General features: G+C 38.3%; 2 protein-coding genes across 4 annotated transcripts; both read left to right on the forward strand.

The window, feature by feature from the left end:
• The first annotated feature begins 502 nt into the window (after positions 1-502).
• Positions 503-5097, forward strand: LOC137952153 (protein CHUP1, chloroplastic-like). 3 transcript variants are annotated; one of them, XM_068799221.1, is made up of 9 exons: positions 503-1125; positions 1207-1284; positions 1404-2180; positions 2263-3258; positions 3341-3472; positions 3575-3756; positions 3880-3991; positions 4102-4245; positions 4686-5097. In XM_068799221.1, the coding sequence occupies exons 3-9, from the start codon at positions 1422-1424 to the stop codon at positions 4785-4787; spliced, it is 2427 nt and encodes an 808-aa protein (XP_068655322.1). In that variant the 5' UTR covers positions 503-1125; positions 1207-1284; positions 1404-1421; the 3' UTR covers positions 4788-5097. The 3 variants fall into 3 exon arrangements, with proteins under 3 accessions (XP_068655322.1, XP_068655324.1, XP_068655323.1); XM_068799223.1 differs by having other exon boundaries at positions 503-1118; XM_068799222.1 differs by lacking the exon at positions 503-1125 and having other exon boundaries at positions 1138-1284.
• An 11552-nt stretch (positions 5098-16649) lies between these two features.
• Positions 16650-18696, forward strand: LOC137951393 (protein LIGHT-DEPENDENT SHORT HYPOCOTYLS 4-like). The gene has a single exon (XM_068798013.1). It carries the CDS (start codon positions 17313-17315, stop codon positions 18024-18026), a length of 714 nt encoding a protein of 237 aa, XP_068654114.1. The 5' UTR covers positions 16650-17312; the 3' UTR covers positions 18027-18696.
• Positions 18697-21858: the final 3162 nt, after the last annotated feature.

Below are 21858 nucleotides of genomic sequence, written 5' to 3' on the forward strand. Positions count from 1 at the left end.
GGTTCTTGGTAGTGTAAATATTTGTTCTTTGTTCTTCAATCTCTTCTTAGTTAATTTCTCTTTGACCCCGTAAGAGTCCCTCCTTCTCTAATCGAAGAGGAGCATGGTCTCAAATAGTTTCCCCTACTTTTGTGCTTTTTGTTTTCTTGCTTCGGAGAATATTCTATTTTTCTCCTAAATCACTACTCGAATTCGGATTTTTCTATCGGACAAAACCCGGAGCAGGTTTGCTTTTCTTGTCAGGCTATTTTTTGACCGCGGGAAAAGAAGTTACACTACTTGAATGGTCTGTCAAAATCATTTTTACCTGTCCTCGACCGTTGATGCTACTTTGTTCTAACAATTCAAATTTCAAAAATTCAAATTACCAGCGTAGTAAAGCGCTTCGGCCACTGTTTTTCTTACAGAAAACTGGCTTCTCCACTTCTCACGAGCACCAGACCCCTCGGATTTAGTGCTTTCGCAGTTCAAAATTATTTGAAGCCCATTTCTATTCAAATTCTTTGTACTGCTTCGAGGGCCGGCGGAGGTTCGAAATCGCAAATATCCCTCTTTCTTGCAGTTTTCCGCCTTCCCTGATTTTCCTCTTCTTCTCTGTTGAAAGCTTCAAATCTGTTTTAGACCTTCGTTGATAGGTTCTAGGCTTTGTCTTCTTCAATGTTTCCGTGCTTGTAGAGTCTGAGCTGAGCAATAAAATCTCTGGAACGGGCTTATCTTACTTTCCGTAACATTCGTGGTACTTTTACTCGAGCAGCAGGAGCTGCACTAATTCACTAATGGATTTCTCAAGTTCATTGAAAACATTACCTCGTACTTGTTTCCGAGGCTTTTAATTTGAGATTTAATGTCTGGGCGGCTTAGTTTGGTTTTCTGAAAAAGTTCTGCTCTTTGGTGTATTCTTACAAATCTTTCCAATTCTCTTGATTCTAAAGTGTTTAGCACCTCAAGCGAGCTAAACCCTTCGGCCAAGGACTCTTCTTTGTTATCAGGCATGTCCAGGCTGTGAGAAACTTCGACTGAGGAGTGTTGCTAGCTGGAGACGAGTAGTCAGATAAACTGGGTGTTTTTCTTTATCACATGATTCTCGATTCATTAGAACTGGGTTTGAGACATCGCCGGTAAGAGGTAGGTTTTATTTCTTATCTCCCTTTTTATCAACTTTCCCTTTCATTTATCAAATGCACATATTTGCATCTGTTTTGGCAGGAGCGACTTTGAGTCGTCCACTCCTCTCTTCCAATTTCTTTCTCGATGGATTTTTTAGAAGCAGAGTAATATCATCAGGTATGAAATTACTGACGACATAGAACTAAACTAGAACATAAGTTTGAAAAAAGGAGATATTTCATCTTGCCGTCATCCTGTGTTTTCTTGAATTCCAATTTCTTTTTTCTAACTTTCAGGTTCACTGAGTTTCCACAATGAGGGATGATCTGTATATGGTGAATCGACCAAAACTGTACAAGTTCTCGGACCAAAACCAGTCCACGAAAGCAAACAGTAGAGCTAACGGAAATCCGCTGAAGCCAAAGTCTAATTCGACATGGGGCGCAAATATTGTAAGAGGGTTTACAACAGAGAGAAAACTCAAACCCACATCTTTAGTCCCAGGGAAGAAATTACCTCTCACTAGCTCTGATATTGCCAACCAGAAGGTTTGCCGGGTCAAACGTTCTCTTGTTGGTGATTTTCCCGGTTCAGCAAATTCAGCTCAAGTTCATCCACAGTCGTTGGATTGCCATCGAACCAAAAGCTCGCGTGATTTGTTTCTTGAGTTAGATCATGTACGGAGCTTGTTACAAGAATCCAAGGAAAGGGAGTTAAAGCTTCAGGCAGAACTTCAGGAATGCAAGGAAAGTAAAAGAGTTTCAGAACTTGAGGATGAACTTGATTTGAAGGGGCAAGAGAATGAGAACCTTATTCAGAAAGTTAGACTATTAGAAGATGAAAAATCAAACCTCTCTGAACAAATAGCTTCTTTCGCTTCAGTTGGAGAAAGTGAGGACAATGAGCATACGCCAGAAAATTCCGAGAACAATGTTTCCTCTTTAAAAGAATTGGAAATGGAAGTGGTTGAATTACGGCGTGTGAATAAGGAGCTTCAACTTCAAAAGAGAAATCTTGCTTGCAAACTTTCTTCAGCTGAATCCCAGCTAACAGCTCTTGCTAAGATGTCTGAGGTAAAGTTCACAATTATTGTACAGACAATCAAATTTGAGCGTTTCCTCTTTTCTAACTTTTCTATTTAAACTTTGGTCGCAGAGTGATGTTATAGCGAAGGTCGAAGCAGAGGCATCAATTTTGAGACACAAGAATGAGAATCTTTGCAAGCAAGTTGAGGGTCTGCAGATGAGCAGGTTAACTGAGGTAGAGGAACTTGTATATTTGAGGTGGGTCAATTCATGTTTAAGGAATGAACTTAGAAACTCCGAAAATCATTCAAAGCATTCTTCAATAGATTCGGATGAGGATTTCAGCCCGAAATCTCTCGGTGTGGAGAACAGAAACATCGATGATATTTATGATCATGGAAGGCCACTTATTGAGGCTTTGAAACATGAATCCGCAGAATTTAGCAGTTCAAAGAGAGCAGATTCCGTTAAAAAGTTGAGGGAGCTGCCTAAAAATGATGCAGATATTCGAAATTTGGAATGTAAAATTCGCTTGGATAAAGATTGGTCGCACGTCAAGGAATCAAGTCCGCGAAGAAGGCATTCAATTAGTGGTTCCAACAGTTCAACAGAAGATTTTGTGATGAACACGAGAAGACAATCTGATGGTTTCTTTTGTCCAAATGATAATGACAGTGAAGAAAGAAGTTCAGGTACTAGCAACAGACACCAGTTAATTGCTCAAAAATACGAGGTGGATGTTGTTCGGAGTCCAAGATTCTTCACTAGCAGACATGAAAGTAACAAGATTATAGCTCTGGAAGTCGAAAAGCGAGCTCGACGCATCCCTAATCCCCCTCCAAGACCTTCAGACTCAGTTCCCTCTGCTCCAAAGAAAGATGGGGCGACCAGGGTTCCAGCCCCACCGCCACCTCCACCACCACCGCCTCCTCCGCCAAAATTTTCTGCGAGAAATACAAGTGTGATGCAGCGGGTTCCACAGGTCGTCGAATTTTATCATTCATTAATGAAAAGGGATTCGAGGAAGGACTCCTCTTCTGGTGGAATTTGTGATTCCACAAACGTCGCAAATGCCAGAAGCAGTATGATCGGAGAGATTGAGAATCGGTCATCACATTTGCTTGCTGTAAGTAATAACCTCATTTATTCGAACTTTATTACTCTCATATAATATGCATAATTCTTAACGTCGCTGTTTGCATCATCAGATAAAAGCTGATGTAGAAACGCAGGGGGAGTTCGTGAATTCATTGATAAAAGAGGTCAATAATGCGGTATATCGAGATATTGAAGATGTTGTAGCATTCGTGAAGTGGCTCGACGACGAACTTTGTTTCCTTGTATGTGCTTGAATTTCTTAATTTTTTCTGTAAAAGGTCGTGGCAATTGGATTACGTTCTGGACAAAAGTGAAATTTACGTTTGCTTTTCTGTGCTGAGAAGGTGGATGAGAGGGCAGTGCTGAAGCACTTCGACTGGCCAGAGAAGAAAGGAGATACTTTACGTGAAGCAGCGTTTGCATATCGTGATTTGAAGAAGTTGGAAGGTGAAGTTTCGCGATATGAAGATGACTCCCGTCTTCCTACAGACGTTGCATTAAAGAAGATGGTTTCACTCTCCGAAAAGTATGATTTCTTGTTTTATTCTCTTCCTACATGATCAGTGAATCTAGATTTATGATAAAATGGGTTTTGAGTATGCTCTTTTTGTTCTGAAGCTACTAATCAGTACCAACATTTCAATGTTAGGATGGAGAGAAGCGTTTACAACATTCTCAGAACAAGGGATGGGCTAATCCGTCACTGCAAAGAGTTTCAGATTCCAACTGACTGGATGCTTGACACAGGAATCATCAGCAAGGTGCTCATGTTTGCATTGAAATGGTTTTACATCTCAGCTTCATATTCATGAAGCAACACGGGAACCTTTTCGTTACTTCATCTTTTTAAACTTGTTTCTAATGGTTTTAGATAAAATTTGCCTCCGTTAAGCTGGCAAAGAAGTACATGAAAAGGGTGGCCATGGAGCTCCAATCTATGGGAGCATCTGAAAAGGATCCAGCATTGGAGTATATGCTACTTCAAGGAGTGAGATTTGCTTTCAGAATTCACCAGGTATATGCCAACAAAACAGAGTGATGTAGCTCTAGTACTGTTACCAGTGCACAATTCCACTTTTAATGAGCATGATCTGGTTCTGCTATGACAGTGGGTTAAATACAGTTGGTATTGTGACCAACTTGGCCATAGTGAAATCCGGGTTGTGTCAACTTCTCTGAGTCCTTGCAAAACTTAAGAGTGAGTCTCAATGGGTTTATACAAAATGCAAAAAACGAGTGTAACCCAGACTTGACTAATCCCTTCCAAAATTGGGTTGACTCGGCCGAGTAGCAAAACCATGGTTGGGAGTTGGAACTCAATCCAAAATAGTCTTGGGACTTTTCCAAGGGAGAACTAGGTTCCTAGCATCTTAATCAAACATGAGTTTCAAGTTGCTCTAATTTAATCTCATAGGATTGTCCTGTAATATACCAGTGCCTTGATGGTCTTTGCAGTTTGCCGGAGGATTTGACGCAGAGACCATGCACGCGTTCGAGGAGCTGCGCAATCTTGCACATATTCGTAACAAGAAACAGAAGGAAGAGAAGGCGAAATAAAAACAGAAAATGAAGAAAGCTTACCATCTCAGTAAGCTTTCAGATAGTTCAGTTTCTAGTGTGTGTGAGGGGTGTTGGATTTCTGGGTTTGCCACAAAATGAGAAATGGTTTTGGTTTTGCTATAAAACAAAAGAAAGAAAGAAAAGAGGATCCTGCTGTTCTTGTCAGCCCAAAAGCTTGGTATAGGACAAGACTTTTTTGCAGCAAATGGATGGTTTTGTATTTATATATGTTGCTAGATTTGACAAACATTTAATGGAGAAGAAAAGAGGTGTTATCTTTGTTTTGAAGTGCAATATCTGGCTTAATATTGACTATAATGATGTAACGACAATGAACATTCATTGCAGTTCGCGAGTCGACTCACCATCGAGAAGGGTGCAGAATCGTCCCTTGTATATTAGGTGGTTTCCCTGACTCACCCTGAGTTCAGACTGGACACTGACACCCCAACCAGGAATTAACCAAATCAAACCAATTTGGATCCCAAGTTCGAATTTGGATCTTCCATACAATGAGCTTTCAATTAGAACATCAAGAACCCAAAATACTGTAAAATTAAGTGCCATTTTTGATTACTCGAAAGATAACTTTTGACTCAATTTTGATCGTCTTATATTGTAAACAAAGAAAAGAAATGCTGAAGAGAAGGCAAAGTGTTGTTCTCTTTGGTTAGGGCATCAATTAACTCTAATATTCTGTTAACCCTCCCCCTCAAGCCGGATGATAAATATCAATTAACTCTAGCTTGTTACACAAGTAACTAAACTTTTCTTTATTTAAAACTTTTGTAAAGATATCACCTAATCATCCTAACAACTCAACATATGAAGCATAAATTTTTTCTCTCAACGCAACATGTTTGATAAAATGATAATCTACTTCAACACGTTTTATTTTCTCATGAAATACGAGATTTTTTACAATAAATATAGTAGCCTGATTACCACACCCCATCTGCATTGGACCTCTAGTTGGAAAACCAAATTCTTCTATTAACTATTTCACTTACATAAGTTGACATGATATATGAGTCATTACTCTATACTTTGCCTCAACACTATACCGAGTTCCTACTGTCTGTTTCTTACCCTTCAATGTTAACAAATTACCACTAACAAATGTGCAAACCCACTAGTAGATTTCCTATCTATCTTTGAATTAGCAAAATTTGCATTTGAATAAATTGTAATCTCAAGATTTTCATGAAATTTATATAGGAGTTCTTTCCCCTAATGACTGCTTTGTACCTCAAAATCCAATAAACTGTATCACGATGAACAACTTATAGTCAATGCATAAACTGACTAATCACACCATGAGTTGGCGATATCGAGTTTTATAATAACTTCAACATGAGTTGGCGATATTGAATTTTATCTTTCAATATTGGACTAGCTTGACAATACAAATCCAAACTCTTCTCTATTGGAGTATTTATGGGTTTTGTTCCCAACACACTGGTTTCATGTAGAAGATGAATAACACACTTCCTTTGTGACAACAACATTCCGGGTCGACTCCAAGCTACCTCAATATGTAGAATGTATTTCAACATACCAAAATCTTTAGCATGAAAATTGGCTTGCAAATGATGTTTTACATCTTTTATGCCCTTTATATCGTTATCAGATTAAATGATATCATCAATGTAAACCAACAAAATAATAGCACATATCTCCCGTTTTAACACAAATACCGAGTGATCACAATGACTTTAAAAAAACCAAAGTCTATAACAACTTGGCTAAATTTTACAAACTAGGCTCTAAGACTCTACTTGAGTCCATAAGCTTTTTGAAGCCTGTAAACTTGACACCCCCCACCCCCCGTTGCCGAATAATATAGCATGGTAGTTAGATCACCATTCAAAAATGCATTCTTCACATAAGTTGAAAGAAAGACCAAAGTTGATAAACAACCACTAAGATTAAAATACATAACGGATTGAGATGAGCAATTGAAGAAAAGACAATAGGTTAGTGTATAGCCTTTTGCAACTAGGCTAGTTTTGTAACAACTAGTACTCCTATCGAAATTTTACTTCATTGTAAAACACATAGCAAAAACCACCCACAACTCTACCAACGGGTAAGGCGCACAACTTCCAAGTACCCTAAGAAAAGCAAGGGATCCATCTCACTATCCATTGTAGCTTCCACTTAGGATAGATCATGGACTCCTACATAGACTTAGGCATAGAAAGAATAGACAAAGAAGATTTAAAAACACGAAATGAAACAGACAAATGAGAGAAAGTAACAAACTCAAACAAAGGATAATGGGTACTAGGTTTAGAACGAGGAGCTTTAAGAACAATAACATGATGATAAAGACCATTACCATGTGCGGAAGCAACAAGATCTATAACTGAAGGAGCGAACATTGAAACAAGAGGACAAGAGGCAGCTACTAGTGGAGTAGAATCAAGTGAGTCCACCTACACATGATCACTAGAAGATAAAGAGACAACAACCCCTAACTAAAAACAACATTTGTGGACACAAAAACAGGCAAAGGTACATTTGGAGGAGCTGAACTATGAGATGACTAAAGGAAGAAGAAAAAAATTGAACCTGCTAAAAAAGTGTAACATCAACAAAAACATAGAATTTTTTAGCAAGAGGATCATATGAACAATATCCCTTATGAGTCCAAGAAGAACCCAAGAAGACATATTTAATAGCATGAAGAGATAATTTATCCAAGGAACACCAACTTGAACAAAATAAGTACAACCAAAATTTTTAGAACAAAGCTATGAAAAACTAGAATAAGGCAAAAGAACCTGAAGTGGAACACAACTATGCAAAATAGAAGAAGGAACTCAATTAATCAAATAACATTTAGTTAAGATAACTTCACCCCAATAGGATTAGGAACTTTCATATGAAAAGAATAACGAACAACATCAAGAAAATGATGATTCTTTCACTTTGTAATTCCATTTTATTGAGTATACACATAAAACAACTGATGAAAAATGGAAAGAAGAGAACAATAATGTGTAAAGTGACAATTGATATATTTGGAACCTATTGGTAGATATGATGGACTACTATTTTATACGGGAAGATCCTATATATCATTTCCAGCAAGTTGGACATTTATGATGTTCTCTCACCCCTAACTTGAGGGGGAGTGTTGGAAGATGAACCCAAACCCACACGGTCAAGGAAGACCCACACATCCAAGAGAGCTGGGCGATGGGCTCAAACCCACAGACCAAGGGGCCCACATAGTGGTGTGTTATGCACCTAGCCAATACTACCCAAAATACCGACACGTTAGGAGCGGAAGGCATAGGTACTTAACCCCAGGACCAAGTGGGTCACTGTGAACCCATAACATCACACCCCACCTTCACGAGCTGACGACCCCGACGACTTTTACCTGCTAGTGACGAGGAGGGGTGCTTGCGTCCAGGATTTGCGATCTGCTGCACCCGTCGGGAATTGTACTTGTGACCAAGCACTAACTCTAATACCAAATGTTATGGTCTCTGACCATGGACCGAGTAATCCGATGGAAGAAGAGATTGGCGTCCAGCTCAGGTTCAACACCAAGGTGTTGTTGACGTCCTGGTCTGCCTATGGTTCTGATAGAGAAGGGGGAAAGGAGAGTGCTCAAAAATGGATTGTAGGTAGGAGATAACCTGACTCTGAGGGAGACCGTAACCTACGACTCTGAGGGAGGCCGCAACCTAGGTTCGTCGGAGGAGAACTTGAACCCTGATACCAAATATTATGAACCTAGCCAATACTACCCAAAAAACCAAGCTATTAGGAGCAGAAGGCATAGGTACTTAACCTCAGGGCCAAGTGAGTCACTATGAGTCCATAACATGGTGGCATGATAGTAAATAAAGAGTCATCTAAAAAAATGACACTATTGGAATTAGTTTAAGTTTTAGGGGCATAATTATAATATTATAATTTCACTCATCTATAAATAGAGCTTCAGGGGAGGGTTAGGACACAAGTCCATATCCTCTTTCTTCCTCTTGTTTTCTCCCCAACATGCCATCTCTCCTTAGCGAATCCAGGGAGTCCTCAAAATCAACAAAACCATTATCAATATATAGGAACACCAAATTGTGTTTCTATTTCTCTATGAAATTGAACAAAAACATGAAACGTTGAAATCTTGTCTTTTAACAACTAAACCTACAAAACTTAAAAGTCACAAAGTAACTACATTAAAAAATGGTAGGAATTTGACATGGACCATGTATATTAGAATGAACTAAAGAAAGAGGAGAGAAACCGTGCTTGCCACCCTGACCAAAATATGTTGAGCGACAATGTTTGCCTAATTGTCATTACTCATAAGTAAATGATTCACATAAGAAAGATGAATTGATTAAGTTTATTTGCATATGGGTGCCCCAGTTAAAGATGTTAGTCAACATTAGAAAATGAACTAGTCAACATCAACTTCAAAGCTCCCATATATCCACCAAACTAGTAGAGACCATCCTTCTGATATCTTGTACCAATCATCTTCTTTAGCTATAGATCTAAAAAATACAAGAAAAAGGAAAGAAAGTAATCGACCAACGTAATTGAGACATGATTTTACTTATATATAATAAATTATAAGAAATTGAGGCACATAATAAGCAGAACAGAGAGAAATAGTTAGAGATGCTTGAACAAAACCTTCAACTTTAACTAAGGATCATTATCCATCAACAAGGACCACTAACACTATAGAAGAAGAATTATAGAAAGAAGAAAACATAGACTTCTTACCAGTCATATGGGTTGAGACACTTGAGTCACGAACCCAAGTACTTGAAGAAGCAACATGGAAGGTTGTTGTACTTGATGGAACAAATGTTGTGTAGGTAAAAACAAATGAACCGGTCGAAGTAGAGGTACTAGGGAGGTTAGTGGAACTCCCCTTCCACCATTCAAAAATCTTTCACAACTTCTCCAAAAATTTATTATTGCCAGTAGACTATCAAGAATAACATTATCAATTGTCCATACTTGATCACATGTCCCAACACTGAGCATAAACAAGGCCAATTTTCCCATATGTATAACAAATCCTATCATGATTTTCTTGACTTCTACCCTACACATGACCACCACCTTCACTTGTCTCTCTGACAAAAGGTCTCCTGTCTACCAATAGTAGACAATGAATATAAGGCCAAATTATTAGAGGAAGGAGCTGAGGTGAAGGATCACCAGTTTTAATCACCATACTTTTTTGTCCTAATAACCCGCATATATGCACTATTAAGAGTGGGTATGTTTGCATTAGACAATATTTGTGCTTGTATTCTATTATATTTCTGACCCAACCCATGTAAATACCGATCAACATCAACTTCAACTTGTTTCTTCCTTAGTAGTTTATCATCAGTAGTATGTGGATGATAAGTCCGAAACTCTTGTAATAAACTACTCAACTCACCAAAGTACTTTGTCACACTACGCTGACCATGTTGAATAGATGAGAGCTTAAAGTGAATTTCACACACTTTTGAGAAGTTAATTTCTTGAGAGTAAGCCATCTTCAATTTTACCCAAATTGCCTTTGTAGTATTACAATACACCACTCTAATACCATTATTTGGTTAAACCCAATTCCATCCCAAAATGACTTAGCCACTTAGGAAGCCTATTGCTCAACCTTATAACTCATTCACTTCTCTTAAGATTTCTTAACGTGTGACTTTTTTCTACACACTCCCCCTCATATCCAAGCTTGCACGTAACGGACCTACAATGTGTGCATAAGACACAAATAACCTGGCTCTCACCTCATAGAGCTTGCACAGGGTCTCGACCCTTACACACAACATGCTCTGATACTAGTGTTCTATTGAGCCTAATTTCATCCCAAAATGACTAGCCATTTGGGAGGGCTATTGGTTGTTGAAGTTTAGGATAGAGAAATCCTTCATTGACGTGTACATAATTGAGTACAATGATCCTCTATTTATAATAGAAGAAAATAAGTATAATCAAATTAAAATTAAACTACCCATATCCCAATTACACCCAAAGTCTAACACTTAAAATAAGTTTTAATACAATTAAAAAACTGAACATAAATAAAAGATTAATATAATTAAAACACCTTTAAATAAGACTCTTTTGTGAGACCTCTTCTTATGAAACTCCTGTAAGACTTTACCATATTAATTACTGCTCTAGGAAACTTTTTTCTATTAAAGTCATGCAAGACTCTTCCATACTTGCTCCCCAACACTTCCCTCAAGCTGGAGTTGATGACTTCAACTTGCAATGAAAAGATTCTTGGACTCTAATATTCTTTCGTTGAAAAAATACTTCATAGATGCAAAATTTTCATATTTTGTTCTCTCCCTTTCTTGAATATTTTGATCATATAAAACATACCAAAACATGTGGAATAAAATACTTCTTTCTTGTACTTCTTCTTGTAGTTCTCCCCCTCAAGTTGGGATAAAGACCCAACTTGGACAAAATACAATATGGGAGAAGATCACTCTTAGCCATACAACAAAGCTCCATACACAAAAAAAAATGGTCATAGTTTGAAACACACTTCAGTGAATTTCAAGGGCAGAAAAATGGCCCAATGTTTGGGCACAATAAAGAACTATCACCTTTTAAGGGTAAATCAAACACAAATCACCTCTTGGGTGAAGAACGAAAAGACTTGGTTCAAGTTGGATGATGGGCGCACTCCTATACTTTTAGGTAGAGGGTATATGTATTACTTTGAAGTGATGAAAACACAAGATAAAAAACTGAAGAAATACTAGAGGAAAACAATGGAAACTAGAAGGAGGTGAATATGTAACACTCATACTTTCAGACGAATCTAGAAGGTGACCCTTTTTTGTTGAAAAACTAGGGGAGATTGTAACTATAGAACTAACCAATCAGTTAAACCGAGTAGGACATCAAGGGAGTTTTTTTAAGGTGACCTCAATTTTTCAAAGTTGATGGTACAAAAACTACACAATCAATGTGTTGGAAGATACAATTTAAGTATAGAGGAAATGATTTAAATTACCATTTATTTTTGTCCCTTTTCCTCCCTTCTTAGGGTAAAGGGTATTGATGTAATTCTTGAGATATTGATTGTTATAAATACATGATTGAGGGGAAGGATGACGTATGTCACTTAACCTAATCCTCCTTCCCTCCTCTCTCAATCTCCCTTAGCCGAACACCCTTTTACTCTTTCTCTCAATCTCCCTTAGCCGAACACCCTTTTACTCTTTCTCTCTTTCTCTTTCTTCTTCTTCCACTCGTTCCTCCCTCATTCTCTCTCTCTCCCTCGTTACCTTCTTCTCTCTTAATTTGGTTCATTTACTACAAACAACATGGGATCCTAAATCTAACATGATATCAGAGCTTTAGATTTAGGATCTCGAGGTTATGATGCCGGATTAATCAAGTTCTACCATCAAGTTTTTTGGTGGAGTTTTTTCATTGAACAAGGTGATGTTGAACATTTTTGGCACTTGAAGAGATAATTTTTCCTCTATTTTTTCATTGAGATTGTTACTGATATTTATCTCAGAAAAGAAAATGATTACTGAGCATGATTCATTCAAAACTTTTAGAGTCATCTCATATTATGAATTAAATTTTTGCTAGTTATCTTTGGTATGTTCAATTCATGCTTTCTTAGGAAAAAAAAGATCATTTTGTTATGATTGATGCTACTATGAAGTTTGGTTAATTATTATTATTTTTTTGAATCAAGCTGTGCTATTATCTAGCATTAACCACGTTTTTTTTTTTATCAAAATGATATGAATATGTGTGTTGGATTTCCTCAAAGATCAAAGGCATTTCTAGAAGTTCTGGTTCTATTTTTTTTTACTCATGAAGGGTCATAGAATTGCTGCCCTTTTTTTTTTTTTTTTTTTTTTTTGAGGAAGAGATCTGTTGTTATTTTTTCATGTTGGGAGCCTTCCATGTTAAGTTTATGGATTATATTACCTAAAACAATGAAGAGGAAAGTTGTGATTTAGATACATAAGTTGGCACCCTATGTTTAGAAGGAAAGTTTCCTTCTTCTAATGCTTGTCGAGAGGAAAGTTTTATTTTATTTTATTTGAAGACTTCCTATATTAGTTGATTCTCTGAAATTTCTTTCCTAAATTATTTAAGGAAAGAAGTAAGTCAAAGATTGTGATCTCTCATTGCTACTTGGCACATGCGAGGAAATTTTCATTCTTTAGAAGATACTCAAAGTTGTCCAAGATTTCTTGAAATCTCACTTGCCTTTGTAATTCTTTCTTAATTAAGAAAGATTTGAACTCAATTTCATGATTTGGATTTGCATGTGGAGTTAAATTCTTATTGACTACGTGCATAATTGAGGCTGGTTCTCCTTGGGTTGTCTTGAGTTGTTTGATTGTCTCGGTTTGGCTTGGATTGTTTTGGTTTCCTCTCTTCCATATTTGATTGATATTGTGCATTGGACACTCACTATTGATGGCTGAAGATTGCATGGAAAGTAAAAGTGGCCTCCTCAAGATTACCACTATACCCTTAACAAAGTTGTCTAATTATCTAAGCTGGTCTCAATCAATTAAGAGGTTCCTTATCACTCAAGACCTCTTAGGACATTTAACCAAACTAGCTCCACCTGTTGATGAGGAATATAACTCTTATATTAAACGGCTAAAAAATGACACTCTGGCTATTAGTTGGTTAATAAACAACATGGAGGAGTATGTGGCAAATATTGTTGTCCACTTTGAGACCACGACACTTATGCAAATTTGTACTTTGGTACCAAAAATTTACAAAAATTGTATGAAGTGTTTCAAAGTATGTTTAATACAAAACAAGGAGAAAACTTGCATGAGTACTTGGTTCGATTCAGAGGGCTGATTCAGGAGTGGAAAATTGGTCAACCTTAGTGTACTAACATCTCAATTCAAGAAAAACAGCAGGAGGACCTAGCAACTGCTATTTGTTTGGCCAATATCAAGCCATATCTAGAGGTGGCCAAATCTCAACTTCTCAACTCCTCAATACTTCCATCTTTTGATGATATAAGTATTGCTTTGGATCATTGAAGCCTCTTCCACTCCTCAGGCTGAGATATCCTTTGCTACCAACCTTCGGTACCTTCTGACATCTACATCGTCTCTGGAACCAGCACATAGTTTCACATTAGTATTTATAGGTGTTTGCATGATGACATCCCAACATCTTGAAATCATTAAGTACATATTTTCTTTATGATAGAACAATACCAAACCTAGATTGTAGCACTTCAATCCCAAGAGAAAATGTTGAAGGGAAAATAGGAAATAAATACGAGGGAAAAAAAGATAAGGAAGGGAAAATTGGAAAAAGGAGGATAATTAAAAAGAGGAAAAAGGAAAAGGAAAAAAGAAAAATAGGAGGAGAGGAAATACGAGAAAACGGAAAGAAGAGGAGAAAGGAAAACAAGAGAGAAGAAAAGAGAAAATGAAAAGGAAGGGAAATTAGGGAAAATAAAAATAAAAAAGAACAATAGGAAGAGAAAAATTAGAATAAGGAAAGAAGAGAAGAAAGGAAAAAAAAAAAAAAGAAAAAAAAATGTTGAAGGGAAAATAGGAAAGAAATACCTGGAAAAAAAAGATAAGGAAGAGAAAATAGGAAAAAGGAGGAGCACAAAAAAGAGGAAAAAATAAAAGGAGAAAAAGAGAAGGTGGTAGAAAAAAGGAAAAAAAGGGAAGGAGAAGAAACTTCCCATTTTTTTAAATTTTGTTCTCCTCTTTCACTAGGAAAAAGAAGAAGGACAAAGAGAAAAAAAAAAGAAAGGAAAAAAAGGGAAAAAAATAGGAGGAGAAGGAAAAAGAAAGAAAGAAAGGAAAAGACAAAAAAGGGGGAGGGGGGTGGTGGAGAAGGATAAATAGGATAAGAAGGAGAAGGAAGAAAAGGGTACATAGAAAAGGAAAAAAAACCTTTCCCAATGAAATTGGGCAATTCGCTGAAAGGTTTTTAATCTTTCGTAGTGATTTTTTAAATTCGTTGGGAGTAATGAACTTTCTCCCAAAAAATCTATGAAATTCGCTGGATTGAAGCTTTTCTGGGGAAAGGGATAAATTCCCTGGAGTTTCTCTACGATTTTTGACAATTCGCTAGCCGGAGGTGATCTCTGGCATCAAAATTTTAAATTCAGTGCTAGAAAGTTGATTTCTCCCATACAGTTGTCAAATTCGCTAGGAGCATTAAACTTTATTCCAGCGAATCTGTGAAATTCACTGTGAGAGAAGCTTTCCCCGGAATGGGAAAATTTTCCAGGATGTTCTCTCCTAGCGAATTTTGACAATTTGCTGGCAGAAGATGATCCCTGCCAAATTCTGGGAGAAAGTTGATTGCTAGCAGAGGTGTTTCCACCAGCAAATCCCAATCTGCATCGAGTGAGTTGGTTTCTTCAACGAGTTGAATTTCCATTATAAGAAGAAAAACCCCCATTCTAATGTTTGTAATACACGAGTCCTTATATGTCGTCTTCGTCAGTCACCTGGTTTTGAATTTTCAGGTTTTTACCTATTTTAAATTATTGTAGTTGATCATTTTTCCACGGCTTTTTAATCCTTCAAGAGGCATCAAATAATCTTTCCCGAATTGCTTTTGTCTAGCTTCATGGAAACCTTGAAGACATGACACAATGGGATCCAATCAAACACCTTCATTAAGCCCATATGGTTTTTAAAGTTGTTATCACATGTGACAGACAAAAGAGAGCAGATTATACAGTAGAGAACCTTGGATGCTACAATGGATTGATTGATAGGCCAAGCTTTTGGATCTCACTGGAGATGTTAGCTTGTTATACCAGCCATAGTAAAAAAAAAAAAAGACAAGAAGACATGCTTCAATCATTTTCAGGTGATAAACCTCAACAATTTCCGAATTCACCAAATTCCTGACCCACAGGCAAACTGGGATTTGGGTGACCCACTTGTTAAATCTGCCAGGGATTTCAGCAGATTTCTTTATAGGTTTTTATAGTTTTTTTTAACCTGAGCAGTTAGCAGTCTCTGCCCTTCTTCGGCCTTTGTTTTGCTGCCAAATAAAGGAAACAAATCTTTGGCCACACGCTCCAGAAAAAGGATTACTGTCACCATTATCATCTTCTGATACCTTGTTTTCTCTTTACCTGTCATGAATTTCCCTTTGTCCCTTTAATTGAGGCCTCATAATTGTTATTGATTCTTGCGAGGTTAAACTTTCTCAGTTTTTCTAACTCCTGCTTTCATTGTTTCCTCAGCCTTCATGTAAATAAAGCAGTCTTTCCCTGTAGTAACATATTTATTCTCTGGTACGGGAAACGAAGTTTTTAGATATAAAACTAAGTAGAAACTGAAGATCATGTAAAGGCCCCCTGAAAATCTGACATATTAAAGAATCATTGGTGGATTTTCCTTCTAAGAACATTATTACTTCCATAGAAACAAAAAGTACAGTTAGCCAACCCAGAAGAGATGAGGAACAAAAAGATTTACATGGTTCGACGATATGCTCGATTATTTCTTTACAGGCCAAAGATGAACCATGTTGAACAGTTGCAGTAGACTGTAGATGGATTAAAAGAAACTCGATTGTGCTGCATTGGATGCTTTATTGTAGGTGACCGACGGAGTGACTCGGGAAGATGAGAAGCAGAAAATGAAGGGGTTTATCAATAATGGGTGCAGGGGGGGGGGGGGGGAGCAGTGAAATTTTCTTTTTTGTGAAAGGACGTATTTGAAGGAACGGTCAGATTGCCATCACTTCCTAGAGGTGGACGGCACGGGCCCACCATTGTCTCCTCTCTTTCTCTCCTATCACTTCCTTTGCTCAGTTTTATATACCTCTCTTCCCCTTTTTATCTCTTTCATACCTTCTTCCCCAACTCATCTGCTTCCGCCTCAGTTTTTCCTTCTTTACTCTCTCTTTCTCTCTGGGTTCAGAGCTTTCTGGACATAATCTGAATTCATCCACCTCTTCTTCTTCTCTTGTTAAATATTTGGTAGTTGCTTGTGTTAAAGGAGTGAGCTGGTTTTTGCTTGTTTCTCTACCATCTCGATCATTTGCAGCTTTTTTTTTTTTAAAGAAATCCTTTTTCTGTGTTTCTGGTTTTTCTTTTTTTGATCTGTAGTTCTGATATCCTTTGTTTTCAGACATGGATTTTAAGTAGAGTACGCGTCCATGAAAGAGGAGTAGATCCCATGATTCTACTTTTTTTAAGACTAGAGCAGTGTTAGTAGGGGAAATAACCTATTTTGAGTAAGATAACAAACAGGAGAAGTTTCCAAAGAAAAACCCTCTTTCCATTTGTATGTATGCCTGAAGGAACATGTCATTACTGATGAACTGAAAAAAATAACCAGATTTTGTGTGTTGGTTGCTTGGCTATCAAATCCATCACAGGAAAACCCAGAAGCTCGGAACTCACAGTCTGGTGCGTGTACCTACTGCAGGAAAGTTTTCCCCCAATACCCACTAGATCTCATCGTTGGTTTAAGCAGTCACTGGAGATATTTGGTGCAGCAACTGTTTTCCTCCGGCTTTGAGAAAATGTCCGCTGCAGTTGCTGCCGCTTCAGCGGCTGCGATTTCCGGTTCCAGGAGTAATAGCAGTTCTGAGAGGTCGATGATGGAAACCAATACCGTGACCCAGATGCCACTGAGCAGGTACGAGTCTCAGAAGCGTCGAGATTGGAACACTTTCGGGCAGTACCTCAAGAACCACCGCCCGCCTCTAGCTCTTTCCCGGTGCAGCGGCGCTCATGTGCTGGAGTTCCTCCGGTACCTCGACCAGTTCGGAAAGACGAAAGTCCACAGCCCCGCTTGCCCTTTCTTCGGTCACCCCCACCCGCCAGCCCCCTGCCCTTGTCCGCTCCGTCAAGCCTGGGGTAGCCTTGACGCTCTCATCGGCCGCCTGCGCGCCGCCTTCGAGGAGAACGGAGGCCCACCTGAGGCCAACCCGTTCGGCGCCCGCGCCGTCCGTCTCTACCTCAGGGAGGTCCGCGACCAACAAGCGAAAGCAAGGGGGATCGCCTACGAGAAGAAGAAGAGGAAGCGACCACCACAGAATCCTCCGCCAGCGTCGGCGCCACCTAGCCAGCCATTCATCTCACACGTGCATGTGACTGACCTGAATGCGACGAGTGGCAGTCAGGCCCAGACCCGTCATGGGCATCTCGTCCCGTCAGCGGAGAGCGAGGAGACCGTCGTCATGACAAGCACCGATGCACGTGCGTCTATGATTCCCTTGTCTGTGCTCAATTGATTCTTGTGAAGACTGGTAGTTCTCTATGTTAAAACTTAAAAGACGTCTAGTTTGCTGGTTTAATCTGTCTTGTCAAACTTCATTTCTGGAAAATGCTGAAGAACTGGTTTGCCCTTTTTTTGCTTTCTTATATCAAATATCAATCGCTCTTCGTCCAGAATCCCTGTACTGGTAATCATTGTAAATCTTGTTTGATGGTTACTGTCGGATTAAAAATATGTTTAGTCTCTTCTGCTGTCAATGTTAGCAGTTTGTGCTGAAAGTGATCATCTTTTCATGCTCTTACTTGGAGAGCTAATCAAAACGGTCTCAAAATCTTTACGAAGTTCAGGATTTCTTTTCACAGTTGAAAAGGACTAATCGGCAGCTTCGATTGTTTCTCGCTCTTTTTCCCTTCTGTTAAAGCTCGTTTCTCAGATCACACTTGAGGAAAGCTTTGCTGTGTGGCTGTGTAATAGGTTTGCTTCAATGATGCTTTCTTATGAGTTAAGATGGAAGAGAGGCTTTCTTGTCACGCTACTGGGTCTCATGGGTGTTTTTCTATTTGAAGATGGTCACAGGGTACAAGACAGTGAAGTAGTTGCAAGTTTATTTAATTATTTATCTCTGAGAGCATTCAAGCAGCTTGAATGTTTGGTGAACCGCGTCTTCTGTGGCTCCATTGATGGGTTATAAGGTGTCAACATGATTGGCAGTACTTAATCCACAAGAAAGCCTAAATCTTCTCCTTCCTGTATAAGTGTTGTACGCAGGACATGAAAATCTGTGATTTGTTCAATCTTTTTTTTTTCTGGTTTGTAGTACATTTCATCTGCAAAACCCTAATGAATTTCTGGTTGGATAGATAGTGATCATCTTCATCACTTTGATTCAGCAGTTCAAATTTTTATGTGATAATCTTCACTTTACTTGTTCTTTGGCTGAAAGGGTTTATTACTACTGAAGTCTCCTAAGAGAATTAAAGCGAAGAAAACTGAAGTGTGATGCTGGGATTGTTGGGCTTTTGCTCTTGTTTCCCACTTAGTTTGTACTTTCATCCCAGTTTGCATCAAACGCTTTGACACTTCCAGGAACACTAATTTTTTTATTTGTGTGAAAATCCGATGTTGCTTTATCATCTTATGGACTCCACCGACTCTTCATGTACTGAATCAATTGCGAGAGTTTATGTTTTGCTACAAGATGTGACTTTGCCTTTGCTCCTTGAGCTTTGCTTCTTGGTCCTTTTAAAGATGAGAACAGTGAAAGAGTTTTGACATATTTGCTTGGTGGAACTATCATGATTTTGAATTTGCTCAGAAAGCTATGCTTTGGCTTATACACGTTGTTCTATCTGTGCATGTCTTATCTATGTTTTTTTTTTTTTTTTTTTATTGTGGGAGTAAGACAAGGTGTTTGATGATTTATCCTTTGGTTAAGTTGTAAGAAATCTGAATTCTTTCAAGGAGGTGGAGCAGTGGCTTTACTAGATGTTCCTGGCTGCAGCCTTTCTGTATCTGCAAGGGTGCATAAAACTTTGTTTTGTTTGGGCTAGTCAAATCTCTTTTCTCACTTGGACTACACATAAGTTTGTTTCTAAGTACCTTTTTCCTGAACAAGGATTTCTTTTCAAAATGAAGGAAAAGCTCAAGGTTGTTCCAATAACATTTCCAGTTTTTATGTCAAATAAGTTTCGTTTTGCCTCAGTAGGGTTTCAATAAGGAGAAAAACAAATGAGATTACCTATGTTTTTGAAGGATTTCACTTTAATTTCAAAGCAGTTAGTCCATTAAAGTACTCATTGTTTGTAAGTAAAGATGCATTTAAATTTCTGATCCTGTTCTTCGATAAGAGAAGTTTCCAGCTTCATCTTGTTGATAGCTCCTGCTTTTTCCTTTAAAAGTTGGAATGCTCTTCAAGGAATGAGAAGGAAAAAACTAAGATAATTTATAGAAAATTACTGACTGAAAGACATGTTAAAAAGAATAATAGTCTTCTCTTCTCCCTAAGTGTCTTCATATGCCAAAAGATAGCTCTAATCTACCTGTTTCTTTATTACGATAATATCAAGATACTTTGACCACAGAAGATTGATTGAAGTTATATATCACTGGGAGTATTTGGAGTGTAAACAACAGGCCTACGAATCTGTCCTTGGCTACCTGCAGTTGGGTTGCTCAGTCGTTCTTTTCAAGAAATTTGAATCCCTCCATTCCGGGCAAAAAACATCTGGGATTCGAGACATGATTGCAATCAGGGCCGTCGATAAAAATTTATCCTTTGAACGAGAAAAAAATGGACACAAAAAGCAAAAAAATTCAACCCAGCCGTGTCCTATCGTCCTCTATTGCCCAGAAGTTAAAAAAGTATTAAAAAAAACACCACCACAGTGAGAGGAGAGATCCCTTCGCAGAAATCTGTGCTCGATCGTTGATTTGATGTTGATGGGACGTGACTGGACCCGAGACAGATGCTAATCGTGCTCACCCACGTGTTTATCAGACAACCTTGTCTCTCCCTCAGAGGACAGGTTCAAGTAGATTATAGACCAGAAAGGCCAACAGATGCAAAGAAGAACTGTTCAAAAGGTAGCAGACTAGCAGTAGCATTTCTAGGTTCTGCTCTATGATCACATAACACTCTTTAATGTCCCAGACCATCTTAACTACGAGACTTCACTGAACCAAGTTTACTGATGGCATTCAGTGAGGCCAATCATCAAACACCTTTACAAACTCAGAATCATCTACTGGAAAACCAGTATGAGTTTGACTGAAACTAGAAAGATTATGCATTCCAATGCAAATACGTGATGGTTTAAATCCAGTAAGTTTCAGTTGACAAAACCCATTTCAAGTATGAACATCAGTACTTGAAAGCTTGCTCTCGATGAAAACAGTTAGACAATGCATGAACCAACGGGGCATCAGAAGGATTCTTTCTAGAGATTTGCTTCTGTTTTCTTTTCACCTGGGCCTGTTAAAAAAGTGGGTTCATCAGTTCATCCCTGAAAATTAGAAGCAGGGAACGAAGAAGGGGAGAAGCGAGTAGAGAAAGACAAGAGCGAGGAGATAAAGCTGCAGCGAGAGCCAGGGAGGAAGAGGGAGAAGTGTTTTATGGGTTTGGGTGATTAGTGAAACACTGCTAAGTTACGTCAAGTAGAGACGTACAGGAGGGCTGTCAGATCATTCTGACGTCATTTGACACGTCAGAGGTATTGTCTTTCAGTGTCACATCAGTCTTGTCCGCACCTCCTCCTTCGTTCCCGCCCTCCTTCCCCGTTTCAGATTCTTCTCTTCACCTCCTGTTTTTCTTCTTTTTTCACCAGACAAAAGCAGAAAAACATTAAACATTAAACAGATTCTGATCCAATTTTTTTTTCTCCAGAAAACATCTTTCTTTCACGTGAAGATCATTTTTCTCTGTATCTTCTATCAAATTTTGTTTCTTCTGAAAGTGCAGATGATGTAGTTTTCCTGTTTTGAATCAGTGGCTGAAGGATTAAGATTTCAACTATGGTGTTCTCGTTTTGAATTTAATTCTGTAATTCCTTTTTCATGGATGGCCTTGTTTTACGGACTCCTTTTCAAACGTTTGTACTCATTCGCAAATGAATTCATGATTTTCCACTGTTTATATTATCTCTCTTGTTTTACTTGTATGAAAAGAAGCGGCAGAGAAGTGCTATGGGTCTACTCATCCTTTAATCTTCGTCATCCATCACGGTAAATACAAGTGGAGGTTTTAAACCATTAATGTCATCATGCTTGCTTTCCTATTCTTTCTTTCCCCTCCACTTTCTGCTGCTTCTCGTCTCACTGTGTTGTTTGACCCCGGTATTATCTTTGGAAGG

The sequence above is a fragment of the Aristolochia californica genome, unplaced genomic scaffold (genome assembly GCF_029961685.1).
Source record: "Aristolochia californica isolate CCGP_79_NKW_82.1479 unplaced genomic scaffold, dmAriCali1.0.hap1 SCAF_15, whole genome shotgun sequence".
Taxonomy (NCBI): Eukaryota; Viridiplantae; Streptophyta; class Magnoliopsida; order Piperales; family Aristolochiaceae; genus Aristolochia; species Aristolochia californica.